General features: G+C 56.1%; 1 protein-coding gene across 6 annotated transcripts; it reads left to right on the top strand.

The window, feature by feature from the left end:
* The first annotated feature begins 1,900 nt into the window (after positions 1 to 1,900).
* On the top strand, positions 1,901 to 22,880 carry TNIP1 (TNFAIP3 interacting protein 1). 6 transcript variants are annotated; one of them, XM_026659378.1, is made up of 17 exons: positions 1,901 to 2,073; positions 3,611 to 3,733; positions 5,678 to 5,766; positions 6,400 to 6,468; positions 10,357 to 10,545; positions 11,344 to 11,438; positions 11,610 to 11,700; positions 13,179 to 13,268; positions 14,069 to 14,134; positions 14,660 to 14,791; positions 15,683 to 15,811; positions 17,277 to 17,405; positions 17,920 to 18,045; positions 19,507 to 19,587; positions 20,154 to 20,351; positions 21,199 to 21,285; positions 21,939 to 22,880. In XM_026659378.1, exons 1-16 carry the CDS (start codon positions 1,941 to 1,943, stop codon positions 21,262 to 21,264), a joined length of 1,806 nt encoding a protein of 601 aa, XP_026515163.1. In that variant the 5' UTR covers positions 1,901 to 1,940; the 3' UTR covers positions 21,265 to 21,285; positions 21,939 to 22,880. The 6 variants fall into 6 exon arrangements, with proteins under 6 accessions (XP_026515163.1, XP_026515162.1, XP_026515161.1 ...); XM_026659377.1 differs by having other exon boundaries at positions 21,936 to 22,880; XM_026659376.1 differs by having other exon boundaries at positions 21,784 to 22,880.
* The last annotated feature ends 3,805 nt before the right edge of the window (positions 22,881 to 26,685 follow it).

Genomic DNA, 26,685 nt, shown 5'->3' with positions numbered 1-26,685 from the left:
GAGACCCAATACATGGTGGCTTAATAAATAAATGTCCTGGTGTCAGCTATTGTCTCTCTTCTCCCTCTCGCCCACCGCTCCCTGATTCTCTGCACATGGCTGAGCCACATCCAGGTACTTAGGCCCAGCAAATAACTTAGTGATTCCCCGGGCCTTTTATTTCTGGTATAACTGGTTAACACAGACTGTTTTTTCCATCTGGGAATATGTCTGGGTTGGGCCATGGAATGTATCCAGGAGGCACCTGGGGCCAAAAATGCTATTTAACGAACTATTGGACTTATCTGAGATGTCTCCCAGCCCAATCTGTGGCTCTGTGTTGACACGGTCATCATCTAGTGAATTGCAGAAGATGGATCTAATAGGGTGGAGCCCAGCACAGTTTGATCTTGCAACACAGACAGGACTAAGCTGTGTGTTTGGGAGCTGGTTGAAGGCGGTTTTGTTTACTTGTAATTTAAGAACTTGGCCATTTTCTGGCAATGGAAATATTCACGTAAACATTCTGCTCTTTCACAAATTTTTCATGGAGACTTTTTTCCCCTTATCTTTTGGTTTCCCTTTGTGAGGTTTTCATTTTTGGGGTTCTGTGGGGCAGTTTTCTCTCTGTTCTGTTTGCACTGACAGGTTTACTTGATCTGTTTAGTCATGTGGCAGGAATCTTGTCAAAAGTGGAAAAAAATCATTTTAGAAAATGTCACTTTAAAAAAAAAAATCCTTGGAACATTTCTTTACCCAAAAAAAAAAATAAATCTTGGTCTGTCAAACTGTGATGAAAACAACGTCCACGGCTCTCGTGATCTTTTTTCAAAAAATGTTTTAACCAGCTCTAGTGTTAACCATATGGCCAACTAGCAGGAGAGCCCAGCAGCTCCAAGGAGGAAGGGGAGAGGACCAGGCGTGATCAAGTAGAATGAGTCTGCGGTGAAATGACTTTGAGGGAGGTGGGGAAGGAGATTGGAGCAAAGGGCCAGTCAGCACCGGGGAAAGACTGGTTCTAGCCCACGAAAGCTTATGCTCAAATAAATTTGTTAGTCTCTAAGGTGCCACAAGTACTCCTCGTTCTTAGGACTAACGTGTATCACTCAGAAGCGTCAAAAGATAATTGCAGTAAACCATCTTGGGGCTGGTCTGCTCACAGGTGTCTCACTGATCTAATGATATCGGTTTCTGAACTGATCTCGTTAAATTGGTGCAAAAAAAACTGCGTAGAGCAGCCCTTGACTGGCTCTGCTCTTGTCCTGCAGATGTTCTCTGTAAGGGAAAGGTGTGCAAACACAATGCTCGCGGGCCAAAATAACCAGAGTCTCTTAATGTGAGTAAATGCCATTGAGAGGGAATAACTTGGTCTCCTCTCTCCTGACACGCTGCCCGTGGCTGTAGCTTGCGTGATGTTAACGGGTGAGAGATGACAGGGGGGGTGCAGGAGAAGCATCGGCTGTGGTGCCAGTGATGCTTTCAGGTGGCTTTGAACGCTGGTGGGGCACTTGTGCATGCTGGGGACAGGGCGAAAGGAAGGGGCGAGACAGGCTTTGTCCATGAGCAGGGGCTGCCAGTTGGTGCCCAGTCCAAGCCACACCCAGCAACGGAGACCAGGGTGCTCATTGTTGCTGAATGGAGCCAGGCTTCGAGCGCAGGTCTGCAGCGAGGCTGGGGAGTGCACTAACCCACTGTAACACATGCAGCCACCCACCCACCTCTTGTGACATTTACATATAGCTATTGTGAGCAATTATGGAAGCTCCAGACCGACTGGAGATAGCTGTGTCTGGCAGCCGCTGGAACCCAAATGCTGATGAGCCCTGTGAGCTCTTGGCTAGGGCGTGAGGTACCGCAGGGCCATTCTCGCACTCCAAGGGGCTCAGGTCCGGAAGGGTGACGTTCTGATTTGTTGCCTTTCAGGGATGGCTGGTTGGGAGGTAGATGATTAAGCTGCAGACATGGAAGGGAAAGGACCCTACCGCATCTACGACCCTGGTGGGGGGACACAGGAAGAGGCAGCCGCAGCCTTTGAGCGGCTGGTGGAGGAGAACACCCGGCTGAAGGAGAAGATGCAGGGGATAAAGTCTCTAGGTAATTGCTGTGGTGCGGGACTTGTGTGTGGGGGAGGGTGGCTTTTCTTTTATCCTTCCCCTTTCTGGAGAGTTCGCTGCCTCCCTGTGGCAGACCCTTGCCTTGCAGCCACGATGCCACACGCATGGTGCTCTCACTGCTTCATCAGCTAGAGGGGGTGCTACGGAGTGACACCCCTCTCTTTCCCCACCCCAGGGTGCTCTTGCTGGCTCTGCAACACTCCCTAGCTGGGGTGTGGGAAACCGGGACTATGCATTCAATGTGTAGCCCCTCTCAACCTGTCCTGAACATACCCGGGACGATTGATATCCACGGGGTGATTCCCTGCCTGGGAAACCCCTCCCGGGTATGAAGTGTGCTGTTCTGCAGCGAGTGGCGCAGCTGTGCATCCTGGGAGCGGGCGCTGGCTCCTCACTGAGAAGGCAACACAAAGCTCTTGGCTGTCTGTAAAATCTGTTGCGGTGCCGGCAGAATCTCGTGGCTTGTGCACAGGGACGTGCGGATGGGCTGAGACGCCTGCTGTTTGTGCAGCCTACGGAAAGGCCCGCGGTCTGTGCTAAATGGATGGGTTGCTATGGTTGCTGTGCTGATGCGTGGCTGAGAATTGAGGAGTGTCTTAAATGTGCTCAGCTCCTCTGGCATCCTTCTGTGATGTACTGCAGGGGCCTTGATCCGGCTAGCCTTTTAAATAAGGCTATGCTTCTGTTCAGCTACCACCTGAAACTCCCCCACCCCTAATCCGTTTGATGGCTTTTTCCCCTCTTGCTGGAGAGGACACTTAGTCCACCTCACTGCTGGCTTCTGTGCTGCAAATGTAGGGGAACCTCTTGGCCCGGTGGACCCAAATAATGCAGACTAAGGCCTGGTCCACACTTAAAAATTAGATCGACCTAGCTACATCGCTCAGAGCTGTGAAAAATTTCGCCTTCTGTGTGCCGGGGTTAGGTCGACCTAACACCTGGTGTAGACACAGTGAAGATGGCGGAATTCCTTCCTCAATGAAGGAAGCGACTCCACTCCGGTGCTGCATTGCCAGAGCTGTGCCGCTGTAGTGTAGATGTACCAGTAACCTCTTAGAGTTCACAGGCAGCAGAAAACTGTGATGCCCCGTTCCGAGAGGCCTGACAAGATGCATGAGTGTGGGAAAAGATTAGATCTTGTTGTACTACCCAGTGGAGATTAAAGGCCTTGGAAAAGGGACCCTCCTGGCCCAGGGTGAGGTTCTCTGACTTAAGATCAGAGCTTTTAAAAACTGGGGAAGACATATGAAATATAAAATCTTCCCTGTAAGATGTGCTGTCCTTGATGTTTCCATGCTAGAGAAGCATCAACTGTAGTTCCAGTGTGGGATTATTTGCTTGGGAAAAATTATTTCTGTCATGTGTGACATTTCCATTCTGGTTGTGAACTACAAGTGGGGGAGGGGATTTGTGCAGGCTGGCATGGGGAACTGGTCTCTGGGGCATGGCAACTATATACTAGGGAAGGGGTGTAAATACCAGGAAATGCGAACTCCTCTGTTTACTGTATACACCAGGAGAACTGCTGGAAGAGTCCCAGATGGAAGCATCGAAACTGCGACAGAAGGTGGAGGACCTCGTGAAGGACAATGAGATGCTGAAGTCGTCTTCCTCTTTCGACAAACTGCCTGAAATAACAGGTATGAAAGTGGGAGGCTCCCCCAGGGAGAGCCGTCCCGTCCAGATTCAGGAAGAGGACATAAATTATTTGAGCAGATTCACTGCTCAGATTGGCTGGGTTTCATAATGTTTTTTTTCTCCTCCTATGTTCTATAGCGCACGCACACGCGCGCACACACACCTCTTTCTTCTCTGTCCCTGATGTTCCCAGGGAGTTGCGTGGCCTGTGGAGTGTCCTTATTTCCCACATCAGTGGTTATGGAGAGAGAAGGTCAGAGCAAAGTTTGGGAAGTCATATCTGGCCTGCCCATTAACCTTCCCTAGTGCACATACATTAGGGATGGTGTGCCTAGCCTGTGTTTGCCAGAAGCTGGGAATGGGCGACAGGAGATGGATCACTTGGTGATGACCTGTTCTGTTCATTCCCTCTGGGGCACCTGGCATTGGCCACTGTCGGTAGACAGGATACTGGGCTAGATGGACCTTTGGTCTGACCCAGTATGGCCATTCTTATGTTCTTAACGTAACAGCCTGTAGCAGCATTTTAAAATGGGTATGCAGACTGTTGGTGCCCTCTGGTCCAGGAGTCCTGTATGCAAAAAGGCTGCCCCCTGCCTTCAAGGAAGTGATTCCCAAGCTGTGGAATGGCCAATGAAAAGTGAAGAGCAAAGTTAAGTGTCCTAATGAAAAGAGCTGGCTGCTGCTCTTTTATATTGAGATTTGCCTGCAGCTAGTCTGCCTTCTCCAGCTCCTGCTCCCTTCTGAGGACAATACGTTGAGGGCTGGTGTAATTCGTGCATGTTTCAGATAAGCCATGAAAACCTGAGGTCCTGTCTGATTTCTGTGGACATCAAACCTCCCCTGGCGTGCTTAATAAGAGTGGGATTTGTTGGCCCAAATTTTCTTCCCTGCAGAACCCGTGAGTACCCTAATGTAGACAAGCCTCCTGCAGCCAAGCCCGTTTCTGGAACCGTTTTTAGGTAAAGCTGCTTAAAGCAAGTCTAATCGAAGGAGCGATTCAAAATGGCTGTGGCTGCCGGAGGGTAATCTACACCAGGGCTCCCACAAAGTCAGCTGAACTGGTGTTAGAACCAATAGGAATCTTTGTGAATTTCCGCGTCGTTTGACTTCTGTACTGGGGGGGCAGGGGGGAAAAGCTCCAGTCAGGTCAATCGGGTCGCATGGGGTGGGGGGCAAATTCCGCACCTGCCTGAGGCTTTCAGTTTGGGGGGAGGTAACGCCGCCCTGCCCCCCCCGCCACACACACAAACTATAGCCATGAATGGGCAAGGCCTGTGTGAGGCTGTTATTGTTGAAGTTGTCTGCTCCCAGGGACTGGCTGATGAGACTTAAAGTGCTGCAAAGAGAATATCTAAGCCCTGGACCTGATCTTTCAGGATAGCGGTGTGAAGCATCCGAACAGGGGAACATCCAGCTGCTTTACCTGACTGACTAAAGGCAAACGCCTGGGAGTTAATACACACCGTCTGCATTTGCACGGCATGCAGGGCATTACCTGGACCACTTTCCCACAGGGCAGCCCCTGGAAAGAGCCAGGAGAAGGGTGTACAAGTGTGGGGCTTAGCCCTGGAAGCCGTTCCTTGGTGCCTGTTAGTCTGTTGCTGCTGGTTAGATGGGAGGAAACCAATCCGCACTCTGACCTCTCTCTGCAGCCTGTTGATGTTATGAGACTCTGTTGTTTTGTAGCCGGGGGGGGGGGAGAGGGATCGGAGAAGGGCCAGTTGAGTAACATTTGTTGCCAGTGCAGAATTTCACCCAGTGAAAGCCTGAGTTCCCTTCCCCTCCGGGGAACGAGTTGGAGGTTTCTGTCCTGTCGCACTAGCTGGAAATCATTGTTCTCTGTGACTTCTTAGCCTGTCTGGTCTCTGCCTCTTCACTGCTGTCCTGTTTCCCATGCCAAGCTCTGAAACATTCACCGCTGTGGCATCCTCTCCCTTTTACAGGAGGTGATCCAGAGCCACACCTGTCCCCCGCGGGTCCAGGCAAAGCTGAGAAGAAGCCGGATACAGACGCTCAGAAGCCTCCATCCACTGTAAGTCTGATGAAAGGGAGGCATTTGCCCTTTAACCCTTAGCAGCCCAGGCCCTGAAATGATCAGGCAATTAAAAAAAAAAAAAATACTCTGAGACTTAAGGAAACAGACACGTCGGAAGGGGCTAGAATTCCTGCCTGACTGGGGTGGGTTCCCTGTTTTGTTTCCCACATCCGTGATAGAATGGACTGTGAGCCTGTGTCTTTAGACTCGCATGTAATTGCAACAGCTGCTCTGCATTCTAGCATTGGAGTGCAGTGCCAGCTACTGTTATCTACGCCCATTCGCTTTCCCTTCAGGGGCTTCCATCCCAACTCTGACCCCTGTAGACACAGGACTTGCTTTCTGTTTGGGGGGAAACCTGCCTGTCCTAGGAGCCCCTATGACTGGATTCTAGTCCTCAAACCTGGAGGATCATCTTTACAATGCATAGAGCGGCTTAAAGAGCTGACCCGCTGGCCCAAACCATCCCTGTTTTGTACTAGAGCAAATGGCATTAAGCCAGCTGGCGGAACAGGGAAATGTCTCCCTTCCCTGCCGCCCCCATAATCTCCGTCCTCCCTTTGCTGTGATGGAGCACTGTGAGATTTGCTTTCCCTGCGTGAGGGCCTGACTCCCCCTCTCCCTTCACAGGGATCCTCGTCAGAGTTCGAAATTGTATCTGGTGAGGACAAGAGGTTTTCCCAGGAGAGCAGGAAGTCGGTGAGTTATCCTGCCAGCTCGGTTCCCCGGGGGAAAGCTCGTCTGGGACTCGAGACAGGGCTATTAGTACATTGCGGGGGCAGGTGGTGGCGACTGTGTAAGATGGGCAAGGCCGTTTGTTCTGGTTTTCCTTGCACTGACCGGGTTTGCTCTTCCTGGATGGGAATGGAGGCCGGGTAGGTGGTGGATGATCCGGTGCAGTAGCTAGGGCTAGAGTGCTGATTCTGAGTAGCAAGGCCAGAGGAGCAGCCAGCCAATTCTCCCCGCGCCCACTTCCCCGTCGCCTCACCCCATTTCAGTCCCTGGCCTGATGCACGAGAGCTGCGGCGCGCACACAGGAACCACCGCACGATTGCTTCCCTTGGCCCGTTTCCCGGGACACGGCCAGGAAGATCAGAAGGGGAAAGCGGGAGGCTGCTGCAGAGGGGCCTTCTCGCTCGCTTATGCAAATGGGCCGGCGCCGGTGACTTCCCTCCGGGCAGGCGCCGTGCGCTCTGTGCAGCTGGGCGTTCAGCCAGGAGGGCAGGCCACCGGCCTGGGAAACTGGGCGCCTCGGGGCTGAAGAAAGGGGCTGTAAAGTCCTGAGTGGCGCAATCTGGCGCCGCACGTTTCGTAACCCTTTCTGTCTCTGCGCAACTTGACAATCGCTGGGTTATTTCCCCCCCTCCCCCGCACTGCCCCCCTGCCCTACACACAGTTGATGAGATTTTTGCACCCACCCTGGCCTATTTAGGATCCTCTTGACGCCCTGTTAACTATCCCTGTAAAAACCACCATAGGACTCAGCGTGGCTAACAGGCTCTGCTTAGCAGGTGCCCACTGCTGGCACAGCAGAGCTGGTCGGGCAGGGTCCCGACTGAGGCCCATTGAGGAGCCTGCATTCAGCCTGCCTGTGGTAAGCTTGGCTGTATCCCTGACAGGAGTCCCAGGGGAATGCATCCTTTGAGAGCATTGCCAGTCACTGCCTCCCGGCCCTTCTCCCGCCCTCAGCAGGCCGGCGTTGTTTTTCTGGGAGCCTGGCTGCAGTGCGTAGGAGGGCGAGTGGCATTCAGGCTGATTCAGACTAGGAGCTGAGCTGCTGAGGAAGGGGGCACTCGCCCCCTAGCGTCCACTTACTGCCTGTACCCAGCCCTTGTGTGTCAGCCTGTGTTTTGGTTCCCAGAGCCTGGCCTTGCCCCGCAGCTGTTCTGCACACCTGAAGTGGGGAATCCTTCCCACTCTGCCGGCACTGCGGTGGAGCAAGTCGCTGCACGCTTTGCTCTGGGCCCAGACCACTGTGTCCGAGCCGGGCAGCATCCGGGGCGGGGGAGGGAAATAGGACAGTAAAGAGAATAGCTTCTTGTTGGATAAAAACAACCCCAGTGCCAGGTCCTAGAAACACATGCTGCTTCACTGGGACAGGTCCCCGGGTTTGTGCGAGGCCCAGCCCACGCACACATTTGCACCAGTTTCACTAGAGGGTGTGACTTATAGCGGTTTAATCAATCCAGTGCAACTTTGTGTGTGGATGCTCTGAAATCAGCTTATATCCATCCAGCTTCCACCTGTCCATTGAGAGGTGCCAGCTCAACCCATTTAAACCCCACAGGAAAACTCACCCAGTTTTAAGAGAAATCGGTGCAACCCGTGCGCGTAGAGAGAAACCAGGAGCAGGCGAGAGGGTGGCTGGGTGCATGTGTGGCAGACACATGAGGTGGGGTGATGCAAAGTCAGAAGTGGGTTATGTTGTCACTCCCTTTGCTAGTTGGTGCTGGGGCTGGAATAGCAGGGAGCTGCCCCCCGCGCTATCTCTGCTCCATTCCTATCTATAGCAGCTCCCCTGGCAGATGCTGGGAATGGAGTTTGCTCCAGTAACTTTACTGCTTGGCATTGTCTTAGCCAGTTTTCTCTTGGCTCTTATCTTTGGCGGGGGGCTTTACAGCTGACCTGTGTGCTGCCTGGCTGGGCACATACGGAGGCTGCCAGGGCTAAGTGCGAGCCAGGCTGGGTGTGCCCGGACGTGCCCTCCTCAGCAGCATTGCTAACAGTGATAAAATCTGATGGGGCCAGAAAGCCAGAGAGCTGAGGACGGTCTGTGGTTTGTGAAGCTGGGGGATGTTGCTTTTTCGCGTTCCCCTTTATGAGTCAGCCGCGGGACGCGTGAGAGGTGGATACGGACTCCTGCAACTCTGGGATTTCCCGGGGCCATGGGGGCAAAAGGACGGGGGGCGGGGCATGAGTGAGGCAGCCCGGGGAGCAGTGCCAGGCTCCCAGCAGGTGAAAGGCTCACAAGACTCGGCGTGGGAGGAGCCCCGTTCTTGGTGGACTGGCCAGGTGGCACGCAGGGTGAGACCTGTTTCCCTCTTGGGAGTCATGGCCCCAGAAGGTGTCTTCGGTCTCCTAGGTAACCAAACAGTTAAACACCCGCAATAGCTTAGGGCAAGTCAGGGCTCAGTAACCGAACGGTGCAGCCGGGAGTTCTGTCAACATGTGTGTAAGTAAGTGGGTGTGTGGGGTGACGCACGCCGGCAGGTGTGCCCGGCCACGATAAATACAGCCCGGTCCACTCTCGGCTGGCATCTGTCGTGGGACCTGGATCCCCGCATGCCCTGGGGTTCCTGGGAGCAGGACAACCGCAGAGACAAAGCCCAGCGGAAGAGAGGAATTACGTGGTAGAGGCAAGAGAGGGAGCTGCCCCCAGCTGAGCTTGGAGAAGCAGTGGAGGGCTGCAGGAAGGTACCAGGAGCTGCAGAGGAGAAGGGCCTCGTGCCAGCAGTGGGACAGAGAGGAAACGGATGAGACAAGTTCTGAGCGAGGCCGCAGCGGGTCCTTGGGGTCCAGTTCCCATACGGCACCAGGTAGCACAAGCTGAGCTTGTTCCAGTGTGTAGCTCAGAAGCGGCACCTTCTGGCACTTCCCAGCGAGGTGCAGGGCGAGGGGGGTCGCTGCCCATGGGGGCCCGTTGGCTTACTGCTCCCCCAAGAGAATCCAGGTTCAGTAGTCTCACTGGACTCTGGCATTCGATTGGTGTCCACAGCCAGAGCAGGGTTGTGTACCGAGTCGTCTGGGCAAGCCCTCCTACGCTCCAAGATTGCTCTGTTATCCCAGGGCTACCCACAATATGTCTCCTGGGGGGGCCCGTCCTTGAATGGAGACCCCCCTGTGGGAAAAAACCTGCATCGGGCTGGTTCAGATCTCACTGGCAGGTCACAGGCGTGTTCTGGACGCTCTGGCTGGCCAGTGAGGGCAGGATGGGACTGGTGCTTGCCAGCGTTGCCTGTGTGGGATGGGTAACAGAGAAGCTGGGAGGTCCTAGAACTCTGGTAGCCGCTTGGGTTTCATTGTAGTGTCTTTTGGGATGTAGAAGGGCACCGTTGTCTAGAGACACAGGAGCCACTAGAGGGCACTGGAGGCTCAGAGTCCTGCGTGGAGGGAGACACTGTTCCTTCAGCAGGGAGAAGCGAGAATTAGGTCTAGAAAGGAGGACCCCGGGGTGAACCCCAGTAAATCCCCTGCCCTGTGCTGATGCCCTGTTTGGGTTCTCTTTAGGGGTTTGAGTTGGCCCCACATTCAGTCGCCGCTCGGCATCTCAGTAGGAGGATGAGCACCAGTTCGCGGAGGCTTCTGGGTTTGGCTGCTATCTTCTACCTGCTGGAAGGTGCTTGCTAAGCTACCTTCACTCCCCATTAACCAAGTGCTTTGTTCGAGAGCGCTCGCCTCGCAGGGCCGAGGTGGGGCTTTGAGAGCCCTGGCTGGAAGGTGCTGCGGACATGCCAAGAGAGGTTGAACTCTCTGACACTGCCTGAGTGGCTGGCCGCCTCCTCCCTTGCACAGCCCTGCTCTCCCTCAGCTCCACGGGTGCGAGGCTGCCGGGCTGACCTGTCTGACTGACTGCAATTCCTCTCCCAGGACGCAGAGCTGCAGAATGAGGACACTAACCTGATGCTGCACCTGCAGCGGCTGGAGAGCACCCTGAGCATCTTTGCCGAGGAGCCGGACAAGAACCAGGTCTTGGCTCACCTGGGGCGCATGGCCCTGGAGTTTAACCGCCTGGCCTCCAAAGTGCACAAGAACGAGCAGAGGACGTCCGTTCTGCAGGTAGGGACGTTCCCTCTGCACGCAGCAGAGAGGCCTGTGGGGTCTGTCCCCCGCAGGCAGGCCTAGGAAACTTCCTTCCCCCCCCCCCCCCCCCCCCCACCCCACTGTAAATCCTGCAGGGACCTCCGCAAGGGAGCGCTGCCTTTCTCCACGCTCCCCCTTTTCCTCTCCTCATTTCTCCCCCCTCCACCACACCAGTCCCTCCTTTGATCTTTTCTTCTCTGTGTCCCCATGCTCCCACCTCCCCCTGCTATCTGTGTGTGAGAAACTGCAGGCTCGTCTGTGTCCAGCCTGCTCTCGTCCAGCGTCCCCTTGTCACTTCCCTCCCACTTCTGGCCATGAACAAAGCACTAAGTGCCTGGGGCGAGGGGGAAATCTTCCCCCGTGGGCGGCTTGATTGTGTAATTGCTCATTATTGGACATAGAATGACTTGCATCTTCCTCCAAAGCACTGATAGCAGATGCTACCGAGAGACAGGCTGCTGGGTTAGCTGGATCATTGGTTTGGTTCTTATGGTCCCTAGTAGGGTTGGCCACTTTAGGACCACCCTTTGAAGCACTGAGGTCACATTCGGCCTGTGAGCGAGATGTGTAGTGCCCAAGGGATAGGTGTACGGGCGCTTCTCCCCTCCAGTAGCATTAGTGGAGGAGAGACCAAGTCATAGAGCCCAGTTGGCCATCAGGCAGGGGCCTGGCCTTGTTAAACCAAGGGGGTTCCATCGCTGGAATGCCCTTTCCCTGGATGTCAAGGGGGCTGTGTGAAGCATGAGCCTAAAGCCACTCGTGTTCCTCTGGCAGACGCTGTGTGAGCAGCTGCGTAATGAGAACGAGGACCTGCGGGCAAAGTTGGAGAAGGATTTGGAGCAGAGGAACCAGGCTACGGAGAAGCTTAGGTGAGAGCAGGAGGGATGTTGGCTGGGCAAGACGCTTGGTTGGCGGGGTGGATCGGATGGAATTTGGCGTCTTTCCTGCCCTGATTGTTAACTTCTTCAAATGTTGGTTGCTGTATGAATCCTTGAGGGTCTCTCAATCTGCGTTTCTGTTGTGCTCTTCCCGCCGCCAAGGTGTGAGAACCTGGAGCTGAAGAAGATGGTGATGATGAGCAACAAGGTGGGCGTGAAAGGGGACGGTGTGGAGAACGCTGGCCAGCAGCAGGTAGGAACAGCCAAGACTCTTCCTCTTCCCAACTCCTCTTCCCTGTGCCATCCCAGGACAGCTCCCACGCTGCAGGGACAGCTCCCACACCGCACGGACAGCTCCCACCCTTTGTAACAGTACCCTGATCGCACCTTGGAATGGAGTCCCAAGTCCAGAGCACCGTGTGATCCTGGAGGGTGCCTGGAAGCCCTCTTGGCAAACCCCCCATTTATCTTCAAAGCATCCCTTAACCCTTCATAGGCTGATATTTTTAATCTCCCAGGGCCCGATTCTCCCCATTTACCCCTGTGTGGCTGGGGTGGTGCCCCTGACTCCAGCAGTCACCCCTCTGTAGAAGGAAGGCTCCAGGGTGGGAAAACAGGCCCTAAACTTGGAACAAGTGCAGGTATTTGTTTCTTTAAGAGGCTTATTTTGGAGGGAGGGACCTAAAGCTACGGCAGAGCTAGGAGTCATTCTGCCATGCTCCCTGCAGCCTTGCTAAATGCCACTGGGTCAGTGTTGGCTACCAGCAAACCCTGCTGTGGCGGGGAAGTCCAAAGCGGCAGAGCACGGCAGCTCCCCGCCCCCATCGCCAAGGGTTGGGCTGGAAAGGCGCACGTCTTTGTAAGGGGAGGAATGGTCTTGGGCGACCAGGGCTTTGCCACTGAGCCGGGGTGCGGACCCCCTCTCCACAGTGGGGAGAATGCTACTTACGCCGCAGGAAGTGGTGAAGCCAAGTGAGTGCGGGTGCACTCGTGAACCGTTGCCTTGAAAACCTTGTGTGACTGGGAGGGCGGGTGATTGTGCCATCAAACCAGCAACAGGAGCGAGCGGAGGATTCCCGTGCTGAGGGAGGCAGTAAAGCAGCAGGGGCCAAAGCCGAAGGCTGATCGTCCTTGAACTAGAAGGCGTTCCCTGCCTTTGTGGGCAGATGGCTGGCTGCTCCCACCACATCCGTGTCCCCAAAGAGCGGGAGAAGTCCCTTTCCCCGGGGAAGGGGGTGGGGAGAGGACCGAGGCAGACACCAGATGGCGCAGTGCGGGACCCATGCTGCCTGGGGTCCAAAAAGCAATTCCTGACACTAACGACATCTAAATTTCTCTCCCCCCTCCCTACCCTGCAATTGCTCGGGTGGCTGTTGGGGGGTGGTGAGTGGTGGCCAGAATCGAGGGATTATGGGGGCAGGCCAGTGGACTCTGCCTGGGCTGCGAGTTCACGTTGGTTACCTGCAGAGAGACAGCCGGTGCAAGGCTGGTGTCAGTGAGTCACGGGGCTGGAGGTGGGTTCTGCTCCCCGCCAGGCGGGGCTGATGGCCGTCGCCGTGTGAGGCATCATGAGCTGTGTTGCTCAGGTGTGCTGGGAGGGCAGGGGACAGCTGGGGGAGTGGGGCAGGTAGCTGTTGGACGCAGGACTCTTCTCCTGCTTCCCCGGCTGTGGGATGTGTCTGGCCCAGCTGCCGTGAAAGTCCTGAGGGTTTCTGTTTGCGCTGTCTCCAGAGTGGAGCGCTGGCAGAGAAAGCATCGGGCAAGGGCGTGCCAGGGGCCAGTGAGAAGAAGGTGAAGATCCTCGAGCATCAGCGCAATGAGGTGAGCTGGACCCGCTGCGGAGCACCCCGGCATTGTTGGCTTAGAGTGTTCGCCTTTCCCCCAAAGGCGTGCCAGGCCTGGCTCACACGGCCTAGTGCTAATGTACGCACCTTACAAAGCAGTCCCACTCTTGGCATGATGGGCCGTGTCTGCTCAGGGCAGGCCCAGCACTAGGAGAGTAGCAAGGGGCTGTGGATCAGTCTGAGGTGCATGGGCAGAGCCTGGGGAGGTGGGGGAGCTGTGAATCGAGCTGGGGGGAGCTCTGGGGTAGCAGGAGGCTGTGAATCGAGCTGGGGGGATGCGCTGGAGTAGCAGGGGGCTGTGGATCGAGCTGGGGGGGAGCGCTGGGGTAGCAGGGGGCTGTGGATCATACTGAGGTGCACTGGCAGAGCTGGGGGAGAGTTCTGGGGTAGCACGGGGCTGTGGATCGAGCTGGGGGGATGCTCTGGAATAGCAGGGGGCTGTGGATCACACTGAAGCGCACCGGCAGAGCTTGCCTGCCCCTTGCTTGTCTGTGACATTCCTACTGTCTCTCCTGCTGGAGCTGCTAGTTGCTCAGTTGCTAGTCACTAAGCATGAAGGTTTTACAAATGATGGTTCAGCTCAACTTCTAAGAGCATGAGCCTGGCTAGTGGGAGAAGAACTGGGTTCTGCTTGGGCGCTCTGCTCACACAGCGCTCCTGAGAGAGAGAGAGTGCCTGGGGGAAGGAGACTGGTAAGCTGCAAACGCCTGTTCGCCCCACTTGGCGGGGGGGAGAGGGGGCTGTGCCCCAGTTAACTCTGTGTCTTTCTCCCCCTAGCTGCTGGAGGTGAACAAGCAGTGGGATCAGCACTTCAGGTCCATGAAGCAGCAGTACGAGCAGAAGGTACTCCTAGGTGTCCGCATGTGCCGAGCAGTTTGCTTGTGGGCAGAGGCTGTGTATGCACCTGTGAGTGTTACACACAGACCATTCTGGGCGAACTGTTCTCCTCCGGACTGTGCGATTCCTCTGAAATGTCTCGCCGGCGAACGTGTGCGTGTGTTTGCAGGGAGCAGCATGGGGGCTACTCGGGTATCCCCCACCCCCTCAGTGCGCTCTCCTTTCCCCAGCCACGAGCTCTCCCCAGGCTCTCTCCCCATCCATAGAACCATTCATTCCCCCTCCATCCATGCCAGCCTAGGCATCTGTGCCGTTCTCATCTTCGCCGTGGTATCGGAGCCCATCTCTTTCTCTTGGAACCTCCTCTTTCATGCATGACACGGGTGGGGAGAGGCAGCTGAAGGGGCTGTGGGGAAGTTTTAAATTAAAATGCAGGTGGGGGTGGGTGGGCAAATGGGGCTGGGGGTTGCACCTCTGCTGTGGGCGGCGCTGCGTTCCAGACGGTCACGTGGCCGCCCTGTCCCCCGGCAGATCACGGATCTGCGCCAGAAGCTGGTGGACTCCCAGAAGGCGCTGAATGAGCTGGAGGCAGGGCGGGAGCCGAAGCAGAGGGACTTTGATCGCAAGCTTCTCCTGGCGAAATCCAAGATTGAAGTGGAGGAGGTGAGTCCTGGGCGGGAGGGGCTGTATCCTCCCCGCACTCAGGAGCTGGGCAAAAACCAGGCGCTTGTGCGTTGGCTTCCTCTTGCCACAGTAACCCTGGCTCTTCCCAGCACGTCGTCTCCCTCTGGCTCCCCAGGTGTCGGCTGAGTCAGAGCCACTGTGTTAGCAGAATGATTGAACAAACTCTGGGCCGGGGCAGTGGGGAGAGATGGGGCGTGTAGCTCTCCTCCGGGCTCTGTGAGGAGGCAGCGATCCTGCGTGCCGCGCCTTGGAGCAGCGGGCGGGCCCCATGCGGGCTCTTTGGGGGCACTCTGCCTCCCAGCGCCTCTCTCCTGCCTCCAGTGTAGTAAAACCCCCCTGCCTGGGAGCGAATGGTTGGAAGGAGGCTGCGTCCTGTCAGGCCCCAACAACCGGGCTGCCGCTCGCCCTGCAGCACCAGAGTCAGGGGCCGCCACGGGGCCTAGAAAGCAGGAGCAGGCCCATCTTGTTGCTTTCAGACTCACAAGCCTGGCTGGTGTGGGGCGGAGGGAAAGAGGGTCAGACTAGGGGGAAATGTTTGCTGGGAGTGAGGGAAAGAGGCTCCGAAATCCGCTGAGCCCTCCATAGGGGCCAGTTCTAGTTGAGGGAAGGGCAGAGAGATCTAACTAGACTCCCTTCTGCTGAGCCACGGCCGTGTGAGAAGGCACCTTCCCGATCGGAGCAGAGGTGCTGCTCTCTCTGCTCCCCGGTGCTTGACCCGAGGGATGAGTCTTTCCCCTCTCACCCCCCGCTCTGCCACCTGGCTTTTCCCTCCCGTCACGCCCAGGGAGGGAACGACAGGCCTGGGAGGAAGGGCGGTGAGTAACGTAGGGCTGCGCCTTCCTCTGACCTCCCTGCCTCTTGCCCTTTCAGGCAGAAAAGGAGAGGCTGGCTGGGGAGGTGAGGGATCTGAAGCAGAGAATCAAGTTCCTGCAGGAGCAGCTGACACCGGTCACCAAGCAAAGGGAGTACCAGGAGAAGGAGATCCAGAGGCTAAACAAGGTGAGCAGCCTGGCAGCGCCCATCCCTGGTCGCCCCTGATAAGTCTTTGGTTTCCAAGGACCAGTTCAGACAGGTGTTCCTGTACCTCTGGCAAACTGCAGTTCCCCTGGTTCCCCGGGCACTGCCTGCACCTCCTATCAATGCACTGTGTCTCCGAGCAAGGCAGCGGCTGCCCCTTTCCATCCCCCTCCTCCCAGCTGGACAGTAAACCCAGAGCAGCTGCTCCCTGTCCTGCCTTCCTAGCCAAGCTCTTTCACAGAAACCCCGCCTGGCCAGTTGTGCAGTGCCGGAGAGCAGCGGCCCAGGGAGACCTGCGGGTGCCTGAGAGGGGGAAGTGCTAATGTGCTAGGAATTGGCTGAGCTGAAAGAAGAAACGTTTCTCCCCCCATGGGAAGAGTCTCTGATGGAATCTGCCTCGCTCAGGGGTGGACGCATCCTGCCAGGGGATTATGGGAGGGCCTCTGCTCATGGCTCCATCAGACAGTGTGAGGGCAGCTGGGGGCACTTTTCTATAGCTCAGCGGTTGGTAGCTGCAGGTCGCCAGGGGTCCTAAATGGAGCCTGTGCTGACCGTGTACAGGCCGCATGTTGCAAGCGTAGCTGCGGGAAGGGCCCGTGTCTCTTTTGGGGATGGGGCATTGCAGGGGAAAAAGCCCTTTGTGGCACTTGGCTGGCAGATACCCCTTGGGCATCAAGCCTGCCTCTCCTGGTGTTCTGGATACCAGCCTGCCCCTCCTCAAACCCATCCTGCCTGTCTCCGAGTTTGAGCCCTCTCCGTCTGTTCCGAGCCGTGCTGGCTGACCTGCCCTTCGCCGCGCCCGGGTCTGAATCCTGGAGGGACACAGCTGTGCCCTGGGCAGTACGTGCCAGAGGCTTTGCCCAGACATCCTGCGGCAGCGGCAGGCACGTCTCGCTGTTGGATAGTATCAGGGGGTAGCCGTGTTAGTCTGTATCCACAAAAACAACAAGGAGTCCAGTGGCACCTTAAAGACTAACACATTTATTTGGGCATAATGCCTGCATCTGTAACTTTCACTCCATGCATCTGAAGAAGTGGTTTTTTTACCCACGAAAGCTTATGCCCAAATAAATCCCTTAGTCTTTAAGGTGCCACCGGACCCCTTGTTGTTTTTGTCGCTGTTGGATAGTGACCAGGGCTCTGTTCGGGCCTTAGTTTCACCCCTGGCTTGTCTGAGTGGTGACGGTGGGAGGGAGGGCCAGTGAGAACGCGGGATTTTCCAGGAGGCAGAAAGGTGGGGATTTTGTTTCTTTTAATCAGCAGTCGGAGCAAGAGAGGAGAGAGGGCCTGGGTGGTGGCTGTGCTCTTCACCTGCACCATGTCCAGGCTTCGCTTGGTTTGTCTGCACTAACTCTGGATATCTGCCTTCCCAGCCCCCTTCCAGCTGGGCGTGTGGCCCACTACTCTATGCACTCTAATGGCGCCCTCTGTCCCTCTCCACCCTCAGGCCCTGGAGGAGGCCCTGAATGTCCAGGCCCCTGCTTCTGCCCCTTCCGCACTCAGTAACGCCACGGAGCCGGGCGGGAGCATGAGACCACACGAGCTGCTGACCCAGAACGAGCTCCTGAAGCAGCAGGTAAGGAGGGATTGTGGCTCTCTCTCACTCTAGTTCCCTGGGCTAGCTGGGGCTGCAGAGACCGTGTGAACGCAGACCCTGGGAAGGGTCTCGGGTCTCTGAGCAGATAGCCCCAGCCTCCCCTCTGCTTAAAGGGCCAGATTCTGCTTGGATTCCCACCAACGTGGTCAGCTCCGTTGACGTTCCTCTAGCTTTACTCTGGTGTAACTGGGAAGAGGCTGTAAGGAACGCCATTGGTGGTATCTGACCGTAGCCCCATCCAGGCCTCGGCTGGAAGTGCCTGTGACGGGGTGTCACGGAAGGGGACACAGCAGGGTGCCAGGTCTGACATGAGTTTGCACTGTTGGGGGTGGTGTCTCATCTCTCGAAGGCTCGGTGTGAATTCTTCAGTTAGCTTGGCATGAAGAATTTCAACATGCGCTCACAGGGAGGGCGCCTGCCCTGCCACCCCCTGGACCCTGCGGGAGGTGTCTGACAGGGCCCAGTGACCCTCTCTGCCTCGTCTCTCTGCCAGGTGAAGATCTTCGAAGAGGACTTCCAGCGGGAGCGGCGCGACAGAGAGAGAATGAACGAGGAGAAAGAAGAGTTGAAGCAGCAGCTGGAGAAACTTAAGAAGCAGTTAACAGTCTCCAACAACCAGGTAGGGCAGTGGGGTGAGGAGTGGGAGAGTCATGCTCAGAATGCTCTGTGCTCTGAAGTTAACGTCAAGAGGCGTTTGGGAACAGGGGAGACAAGTCCACCCCTGAGCTCTGCTATGTGCATGAATGCGTTGACACAGCCAATGCTGGGAGAGTGGACTGGGCACAAGTGAAACCCACTGGCAGATGGAACCGGATCTCTCGACACGATCCTTCCCTGACCCCCGTTTGTGCCGATCGGCCAGCGAGCTGGGTCTCTGCCTCCTGACCCTCGAGGGATCCAGCCCGTCAGTGTGTGGTGTGGGCAGTTTGTTCACCGCTCCGTGCAGATAGGATGGAGGTGAAAGCCGTGCCAGCTGGGGAAGGGGAACTCGTGTGGGAGAAGATGGCAGTTTCCAGAGTGCTTTGGGGTCAGCAGGGGCTGGGGGGCAAAGACAAACACAGGAGACAACGTACATTCATAGTGTGCAGGGCCCTGCGATCCCACGGGCAGCCCCACCTAGGATGGCGATAGACCCGTGTCCCCAGCGCAGGAAAGCTTGCGTCAGCCAGCAGCGTTCAAGTCCACGCTCCCACCCGGGTCAGCTGAGCCCCCTGGCTTCGGTCTGTGGGGGGGAGGGGTATGCGACGAAGGCCTCCTGCGAGACCTGGCTTCCTACCAGCCCCGAGGGTCGGTCACTCAAAGGTTATTGAGATTAAGTTGTTTTCTTGCCTCTGTCGTGGCCTAGAGCCAGCTCCCCCCAGCCTAGGGGAGCTTCGTGCTGAGGGGGGTGGGCGGTGTTGTCTGTGAGATTTTAAAGATCTCTTCTCCTCACGGGAGTAGCTGAGAGGCCTGTGCGAAGGAGCCGTCTCCTCCATCACAGTCCCGGGCAGCAGCTGCTCTGTTTGCAGAGTTGCAGAAGCTGCCCCCTTGGGGAGATTTGGGGCTGTCCTCCGCTGTCCCTCTTGCCCCGGCACGCAGCCCAGCCAGTCAGTAGCTCTCGGGGCAGCCGGGGTGGGAGACCCACAGGAGCCTGTTGGCATCGGGGGCGCCAGGCAGGGCTTCCGTCAGTGCTGATGAGGTGGCTTTAGGTGCTTGACCCCAGGGACTCCTCCCCCCGCATTTGAGTGGGAGCTGCCAAAATTCCCCTGCCTTTTGGGCCGTAGCCCCCCACAGGAAACAAGCAGCCACCGGCTGCCAGCGCCCGTGTGGCCGTGACCCAGGCCGGCCTGCAGATTTATTTTAAAGCCCCTCTGGGATCACGCTCCGGACAGGCCGGCATGTGGCCAGCGAGGGCGGGGGCAGTGGGTGCTTTCGGTGCTCCAGCTCGGGCCCCAGGTTCGGCCCCAGCGTGGCTGTCAGTCGCCGCTACCAGGCTGCCCTGCCCTCGGCAGGCAGGAGTACTGTCCGGCGCATACCGGCGTCCGCGAGGGGGGGCTGGTGCTGTGCCACACTCTCCGTTCTGACCCCGCCTCTCCTCCAGCTGCGGCTCTTCAAGGACGACTGTCAGAGAGAGAAGGAGGAGAAGGAGAAACTGAAGAAGCTGCTGAAGCAGCACAAGCAGGTATGGAGGGTGGTGGGCGGAAGCAGCTCTCCCCTCTCGGGGACGGGGTGTTGGCCGGAGCAACGTGGGGTTTTTCTGGGGGTGGGAGGGTTGGAAGGGGAGCAGCGTAGGCCAGGGCTACCCGGGGAGTTCGGTGCCCTGGCTGTAAAAACCCCTGCATGCTGATGTGCAGCTGTTCGGGAGGCTAAGAAATCCGAACGTGTGGCAGAGTTACCGGTGCGCTCTCTGCCTCCTGCCCCCAGCACGGAGGGTGTGTCGGGGCGTGATTGGTGCGAGGGGGCGTCTAGCCATTGCAACGCTGAAGTTCCTGTAGGTGATGCTGGGGGCTGAACCTGCCCTTGGCTGGTGCCGGGATCAGAGGACATGAAAGGATCTTACAGGCACCTTTGCCTCTGCCTAGGATCTTGTGCCAAGTGCATCTCGGCCAGAGCCAAGGACCAGGGCTCGTGGTGCACAGATGCTACCATGACAGGCACATTAGACTTGCACAGCTGGGCGGAAGGGGGGTCTGTATAAGCCGGGCTGTCTCGGCTTTGTTCCTGAATCTGCCCATCTGCCTCTTGCAGGTTTCTGGAGAGAGGCTGCACCCAGAGCCGGTCCCGGGGCCTCTCGGCCCTGCCTGCCCCATGTACCAGTTCCAGTATAGCCCTCCAGTGCCCCACCACGTCTACCGTGGCTACGAGGACTGGCAGCAAATCCGGTACCCACCTTCAGCAATGCCGGGCGACCATCCACCAGTGCAAAACTTCCACCACTTCCCTCCTGTGAGTACCATCTCGGGCAGGCGTAAGGCTGGGCCAGGGCGGGGGCCATCCTGTAACCATCTCTGCTCCTTGCACGCCCCTCCCAGCCTCTCCTGCAGCGTCTGGATGTGTTTCAGGCCAGGTGGTTCCTGTCGCACAATCCCCAGGTAGCAGCCTGGCCACCTCCTTCCCCCCGACCCCCTGCCAGCTAAGTGTAGACAGACGCCCGCCCACTCGCTATGGGCCTCATTCCGTATCCCAGAGGGAGTGCAGCTGTGCACACACAATGCGTGTGCAGTCGGCATGACTGCGTGCACAAGTCAGGGACTGCCCGCACAAATGACTGCTCCGGACGATTTGCACACACTGCTGGTGGTCCACACATGGCGTGTGACTTAATGGCAGAGCCAGGGATAGCCCTCAGGAGTTTGTGGCTCAGGAGTCCATGATCCATCTGCTGGACTCTGACCACTGATGAACTAAAATGTCAGTTTCTGACCTCACTGATATTTTTCTCTTCCCCCATCTATCTAGGTGCTTATCTGGCCCCCAGCACTAGAATATCTGAGATCCTCACATTCTTGAATGCATTTATCCCTGGGAGACAGGGAGAGTCTATTACCCCATTGTACAGAGGGAAACTGAGGCACCAAAAGACTGCGTGACTTGCCCAAGGTCACACAGGAAGCCTAGTGGAGCAGGGAATTGAACCTGGATCTCCCAAGTCTTGGGCCAGGGCCCTAACCACTGGACTATCCTTCCTACATCCCCATCTGCCTCCTGCCAAGTCGTTCTGTACAGAATCTGAGACCTCCTGTTTCCTGCCCTCCCTCACGCTGCCCCGTTCTTTGCTCTTCCTTTCAGCCAGAATACACCTGGCGCCCACCTTGTGCTGTGTCCAGGGCCCAGAACTCCCAAGCAGTGGAGGGAGTGAAACCGCTGCCCAAGGAATCCGGTAAGGAAACGCTGCTCTCACACGCCAGGGGTTACTTTCCTTCTGCTGAGAGTGGCGCTGCGTGAGAACCCTGGACAGCTGCCGTTCGTGTTGCGGCTCAGATGGGCACTGAGTACTGCAGTGCATTGAAGCAATGGGCTTGCCCCGTCAAATCCCATCTGTCACCAGCTTGGCATTGGTTTGCCCATGTCCCAGACCTGCTGCACGAGGAGGATCTGGGGGCTGGAGTGGACCAGACCGAGGCGCTTTGGGAGAGTGCGTGTGGGGAAGCTTGCACGCTACTCCCTTGCCCTCAGCCCCAGGAGCATGGAAACACCTGTCTCGAAGCTGAGAGTAAAGTTAACTAAAGCCTGAGATGGCCCCTGACCGCCCTCTGGCCCAGCACGTGGGAATACCATGGGATGCTGCTGTGATCTGTTTAAACTGGCTCTAAATAGCTTGTGTGCCAGGAGACCGGAGCGCTACTTACGCAATGTGGGTGTGCTTTCTGTCTTTCAGAACCTGCAGGGCTTGGGTTACCAAAAAAACAAAGGCCGGTTTAGCTGTGGGCCAATGTCAGAAGAAGAGGGGGCGGGGAGTGTGCGCGCCTGAGTGTCTCTAGACCCTGCCTCCTGCTAGTTATCCCTGTTCACACACTGTGTATGTAACAGCAGATCCTTGACGGGCTGGGATGTCTCCCTCCGGAGCTGCTGAAGAGAGAACGCCCCGTGCCCTGCGGAGTTGCTGAGGAGCAAGTCGCGTGGGTTCTTCCTTGGAATCCCGGCCTACAGGGGTTGTGCAAATGGCCACGTGTGGTGATCTTGTTCCTAGCCATGTCGCTTGGGTTTTAATTTGATTCCCAGCCTTGCATTCTGCAGCAGCACCTGCTGGGAGCCTCCCATTTCCTATGTTTCAACAGAGCCTTCGGTGGAGGATTTTGCTGCAGCCTGGTTTTGTATTTTAACGTGTATTTGCTGGCTGACCCCAGAGACTTTCCCCGTCAAATAGTGTAGGTGGGAGAGCCGCCCCATACAATCCCATGACGAGCAGAGAGGCCAGCTGAACAGATGTCTGATACCCTGGATAGATGGGTGGGGGAAGAGGGTTTAATTGTTTGTTGTTCTTTTCATAGTTAAAAAGAAGCCAAGCTGAAGCTAAACTGAATCCATTGGTTCATGTCCTTTACCTGTGAACACTCTCTAGGACTAAAGTGAGCGCTCTGGCTTGAATGGCTTTTAAAGTGTCCCGAGTCCAGGGGCCAAATGTAAATGTGTCTCGACGCTCCATTGAAACTCGGGCGTGTAGCGCTTGCCCCATGTAGATACTGCCCAGCCCTCTGTACATACATATACATACACACTCGCTGTCTATAGAAGATGTGGCAACCCTCATTCTCTTATTAGATTGACCTCACAGTCCAGTCTCTGAGTGATCAGGGAGCCACAGGCCTATGGTGTGCAATAACTCTGCCTTTATTGCTCCCAGGGAGCAGGCTGTGAACTCTACCCCTCTTCTCCCACATCCCCAAAGCAGAGCTAACGAGCCGCCTTTCAGTAACGAGTTAAGATTTTAGGGCCTGATTCAGCAAATTACTTTAAGCACATGTCTAACATCAGGCGTGCTTTGAAGTCCGTGGGACCTCTCACCTGCTCAAAGGCAAGTGTGTGCTTAACTACCTTGCTGACCTGGGGACCCGAGGAAGAGAGGAAAACCTGATGGAAGCAGCAAACAATAGACAAGTTCATTCATGGGCCCAGGCAGACCTCTTCTACTCCGTCCTGTTCTATCCCACTGCAATGTGCCCCTGGGCTTGCCCTGCCCGGGGTAGCTGTTGCGAAGTGCTGGGGTATGCTGAACAGGAGGCGCTGAGTACTTGCTGTTTAGTACTGATAGTGGCTTTGAAGGGGTGACGGGTCTTCCAAAGAAAAAAATGACAATGAAACAAGGTCTGAGGACAGGAAAGGAATGGCTGGGGTTCCGATCCCTCGGCCTCCCTGAAGAGGCGAACGTGTCTGTTCTTATGCGTGCGTATTGTGTGTGCAGTGTATTGTTGTCTGTAATTAATCTGCTGTATGTTAATGTTGACACGCAAATGGTAATGTGTACTTTGGGGGGCTCTCGCCCCTCCTTTCTTGTGGATGTCACTTCCCCTGGTTCCTCTAATTCCCTGTTAGCTGCATGGGCTAGTTCTGGGGAACAGTGGACAGATCTCTGTCGTTCTCTATACTGTAGAACGATAACTTGAAGGGAAGGGGAGAAGAGGAGCTTTTCACCCCATCTTCTCTGCAGAGAAAACACCCAGCTCATTGTCCCCCACCTTTTCCTCCCCTACTCCATCTGCTTGGGTTTCCTTTCTGGGATGTGAATGGACTCCGGTCCCCTCCAGATGCTAACAGTCCCTGGAAAGGGACTAACCCCATCAGAGGGAGGTGCTGTGGGTCGTCGTAACCCTGGACAATTGTAGGACATAGGGGGGTAAATTCAGGAAGTGAGCAGTATGATGGAGCACCCTCAGCTCCCTAAAACACTCGCGCTTCATTAGCCCAAAGCTGGGGCCATTAACTTGACTGTTGTCTGTGATCACATGGCACCCGTGTCCCCAAGAACCCATATCTGGCCATCGCTGGCATGTGCCTGAGGGTTTCAGACTGTCAATCTAACAGCGCTGTATTTAGTGAGCTGGCCTCTGTCTGGTTCATAGGAGCGGCCCCATGGGCTTCCCAGGCACTGTTCACATGTGCAAAGCAAGCGGATTTGGCCACGGGTGTGTGAAGACAAGGCTACCCATGTAACCCAGGCTAATAGAAGCGGTTCCTTGTCCGCTTCTAGTGGCTGGTCCATATGGAGAGATTTGAGTCTGCTTCTGCCTCCGAACTAATGGACCTGCTCTTCTGGCTCAAAATCTGTCCTGCCTGCCCCAGACCAGAGGGAGAATAACAAAACCCAGCTCTGGAGGCTGTACTATTCCCATGGATCCGGCCCTATAGCAAAAGGGACACCCACCCTGCTTACAGTGAGTGAAGCCTGTAACTAGCATACGCGTGTGTAAAACGCTCCATGATTTGATCTGCCCTGACATCAGTCACTCAGCTCTGTGCGTCCCCCTGGGTCCTGCTGGCTTCCTGTGACTGTCCAGTTCTGCACCCACCGCCCCGTGTCTGGGTTTTTTTTCAGTGTGGCTCCTAAACAACCCAGCCTCTCGTTCCTTTGCTCTGGTTGCTCCCTGTTCCTTCAGTTCCCTGTTCACGTGGGTTAAATCCCGTTCCTTACAGCTCTGGATCTAGGCCTGGATTCATGTCAGTCTTGTATGCGAAAAGCCAACCTTGCTCCAGATGAAAACTAATCTGAAGAGTGACGTCCCCATAGGGGTCTGCCCTGGGGCACTGGAATCCACCATTCAATGTCTAGCTCTAGCTCTGGGCTGCCTTTCTAGCCGATGGCTCTGTTTACACTACGCACAGTGACCCGCGTTGTTATTGCAGCTGAAAAGGGGTGAGGGGGCTAGTTTTTCTTACCCCAATCCCCATGGGTTCCCCACATGGAGAAGACCATTTCCATGTAATTGGGATGTTTCGCCATCCATTTTGCCCACACGTTTTGACATGCTAATGTTTTAAACTGATACAAATCCAGCCACTCAGCCTAGGTTTTGAAATGGACCCCGTATAGCAAATATCCTGGAAAACAATACCCCTCCATTCCCCCAGGGGGCAACCGTCTACCCCAGAGACGCATGTACAAATCTCTGACACGGGTTGCTTGATTGGTTGGTTTCTGTGCAGAAAAATTATTATGAATTGTAACGATAACTATTCCTTTGCAATACTCCTTAATAAACTATCTGGAGATTTTCCACCCCTGGCATTGTCCACTGTGGGTTTGCTTTGTCTCCTTGTGTTCTCAGACAGCGGCGCTGCCTAGCAAAGGGTTCCCGTCTTTGAGCGAAAACAGAGCGTTAGGCTGGCGTCCTAAACTGAATAGCCGGCAGAGTTTTGCTCTTGATCACAGCGCTTCTTAACTAGCGATTGCCAAGCTTCCCCGGCCAGAAACGACTCCCTCACCCCCTACACGCGTATCATCTGCTACTGCAGGGAGCTGATTGGGGTGCCTGTCTTCCCACTGTGCGTAGGGAATTCAGATGGGGAGTGAGGGGGGGTGCTTTTGCATGAGCAGATAATGGCTTGAGAGGACGGGGGGGCTTCCTTTTTTGGGAGCAGAGCTTTCCATGTTGCTCTGGGCCTGGCACCTCCCCCAAACCTGCTCCTAGCCGTACAGGTGGAGATGGAAGAGCAAGGCACAACGTCACCCCAGTCCCCTCAGCCAGTATCTGTCCCAGGGTGGACACAGCCCCACTCCACCTAGGGCTGCCTGTAGGGACACCCAAGCGCTTCCCCAGCCTCAGTGCTTCTTGTGGTGATCACCAGTCCAGCGGGTGGCTTAGATTGAAACAGGAGAGGGAGGGAACTCTCCCTGCACCAGCCCACGAGAAGGAGGGGCCAGTGGTTGGGGTGATTCCGGGACTCTGCCGTAGACTTCCTGTGGGACCTTGAGCAAGTCACTTAGTGTCTCTGTGCCCCATCTGTGAAATGGGGATAAGAGCACCTGTACTGAGGGCAAGTCCATTAAAGACTGAGGCACTCGGGTACTCAGTGATGGGGGGGCCACAGAAGCACATATGGCAGGGAAAGGGCTGCTGCGCCCCTGAGTCCAGGAGAAGAGGGGAGTTGTGCTTGAACCCTGCCCAAATGTGAGGTCAGAGCCATCTGATTGGGGCATCTCTGGACCCAGTGTGGGGCCTGCCCCTATCTGCTCTGCCAGCTGGTGTGGGGCATGGGTGGGTTCGGCCCCATGGCTGAGGAAGGAGAGTCCTTTGATGCTGTGGCCGGAGCGTTTGTGATAAACAGGAAGAGGCAGGTTGGACGTCAGGTGCTGTGAGACAGACACACCCTCACTCCCTGGGAGGCTGAGGGCATTGCCACCACCGAGCTCTCAGCCCAAGCCAGCTGGTCCCCTGTTGCTGTCACAGGTAGGGTGAGGACCCCAGGGCCCTGGGTCCCCTGGCAGTTGCAGTGTCTGAAGGGCCCTTGTCTATGGGCTCATCTGGGTAATGTCTCATGCCTGGGATGACAGGAGTTGGCGTTGGAGCCCAGGCGAGAAGGAGATGATGGAGCCAAGAGCTGGGGCCCGGCAGGATCAAGTGCCAGATGGACTCGCTGGCTCATGCCCTTGTCTCTTGGCTGAGAGGAAACCCCCCAAAACTCCTTAAAAACCAAGCGCCCCCTTGCATGTTTGCACAGGTGTTTATTTTGCATTTCTACAGCTCTACACAGGCTGCGGGCGTGGGAGGAGAAGCTGGGTTCCTGGGAGAGAGAGGAGAGCACATCCCTGCACAGGAAACGGTAGAGCAGCTTGAATGCACTG

Source organism: Terrapene carolina, unplaced genomic scaffold, assembly GCF_002925995.2.
Source record: "Terrapene carolina triunguis isolate 2854851 unplaced genomic scaffold, T_m_triunguis-2.0 Scaffold629, whole genome shotgun sequence".
Lineage (NCBI taxonomy): Eukaryota > Metazoa > Chordata > Testudines > Emydidae > Terrapene > Terrapene triunguis.
This window is presented reverse-complemented; position numbering and strand designations above follow the sequence as displayed.

Excerpts from the sequence above, each read along its gene's own strand:
- TNIP1 (XM_026659373.1), top strand. The coding sequence starts at position 1,941 with ATGGAAGGGAAAGGACCCTACCGCATCTACGACCCTGGTGGGGGGACA. Across the intron at positions 14,135-14,659 it reads AGCAGCAGTACGAGCAGAAG|ATCACGGATCTGCGCCAGAA; the intron begins GTACTCCTAGGT and ends GTCCCCCGGCAG. Across the intron at positions 14,792-15,682 it reads CCAAGATTGAAGTGGAGGAG|GCAGAAAAGGAGAGGCTGGC; the intron begins GTGAGTCCTGGG and ends TTGCCCTTTCAG.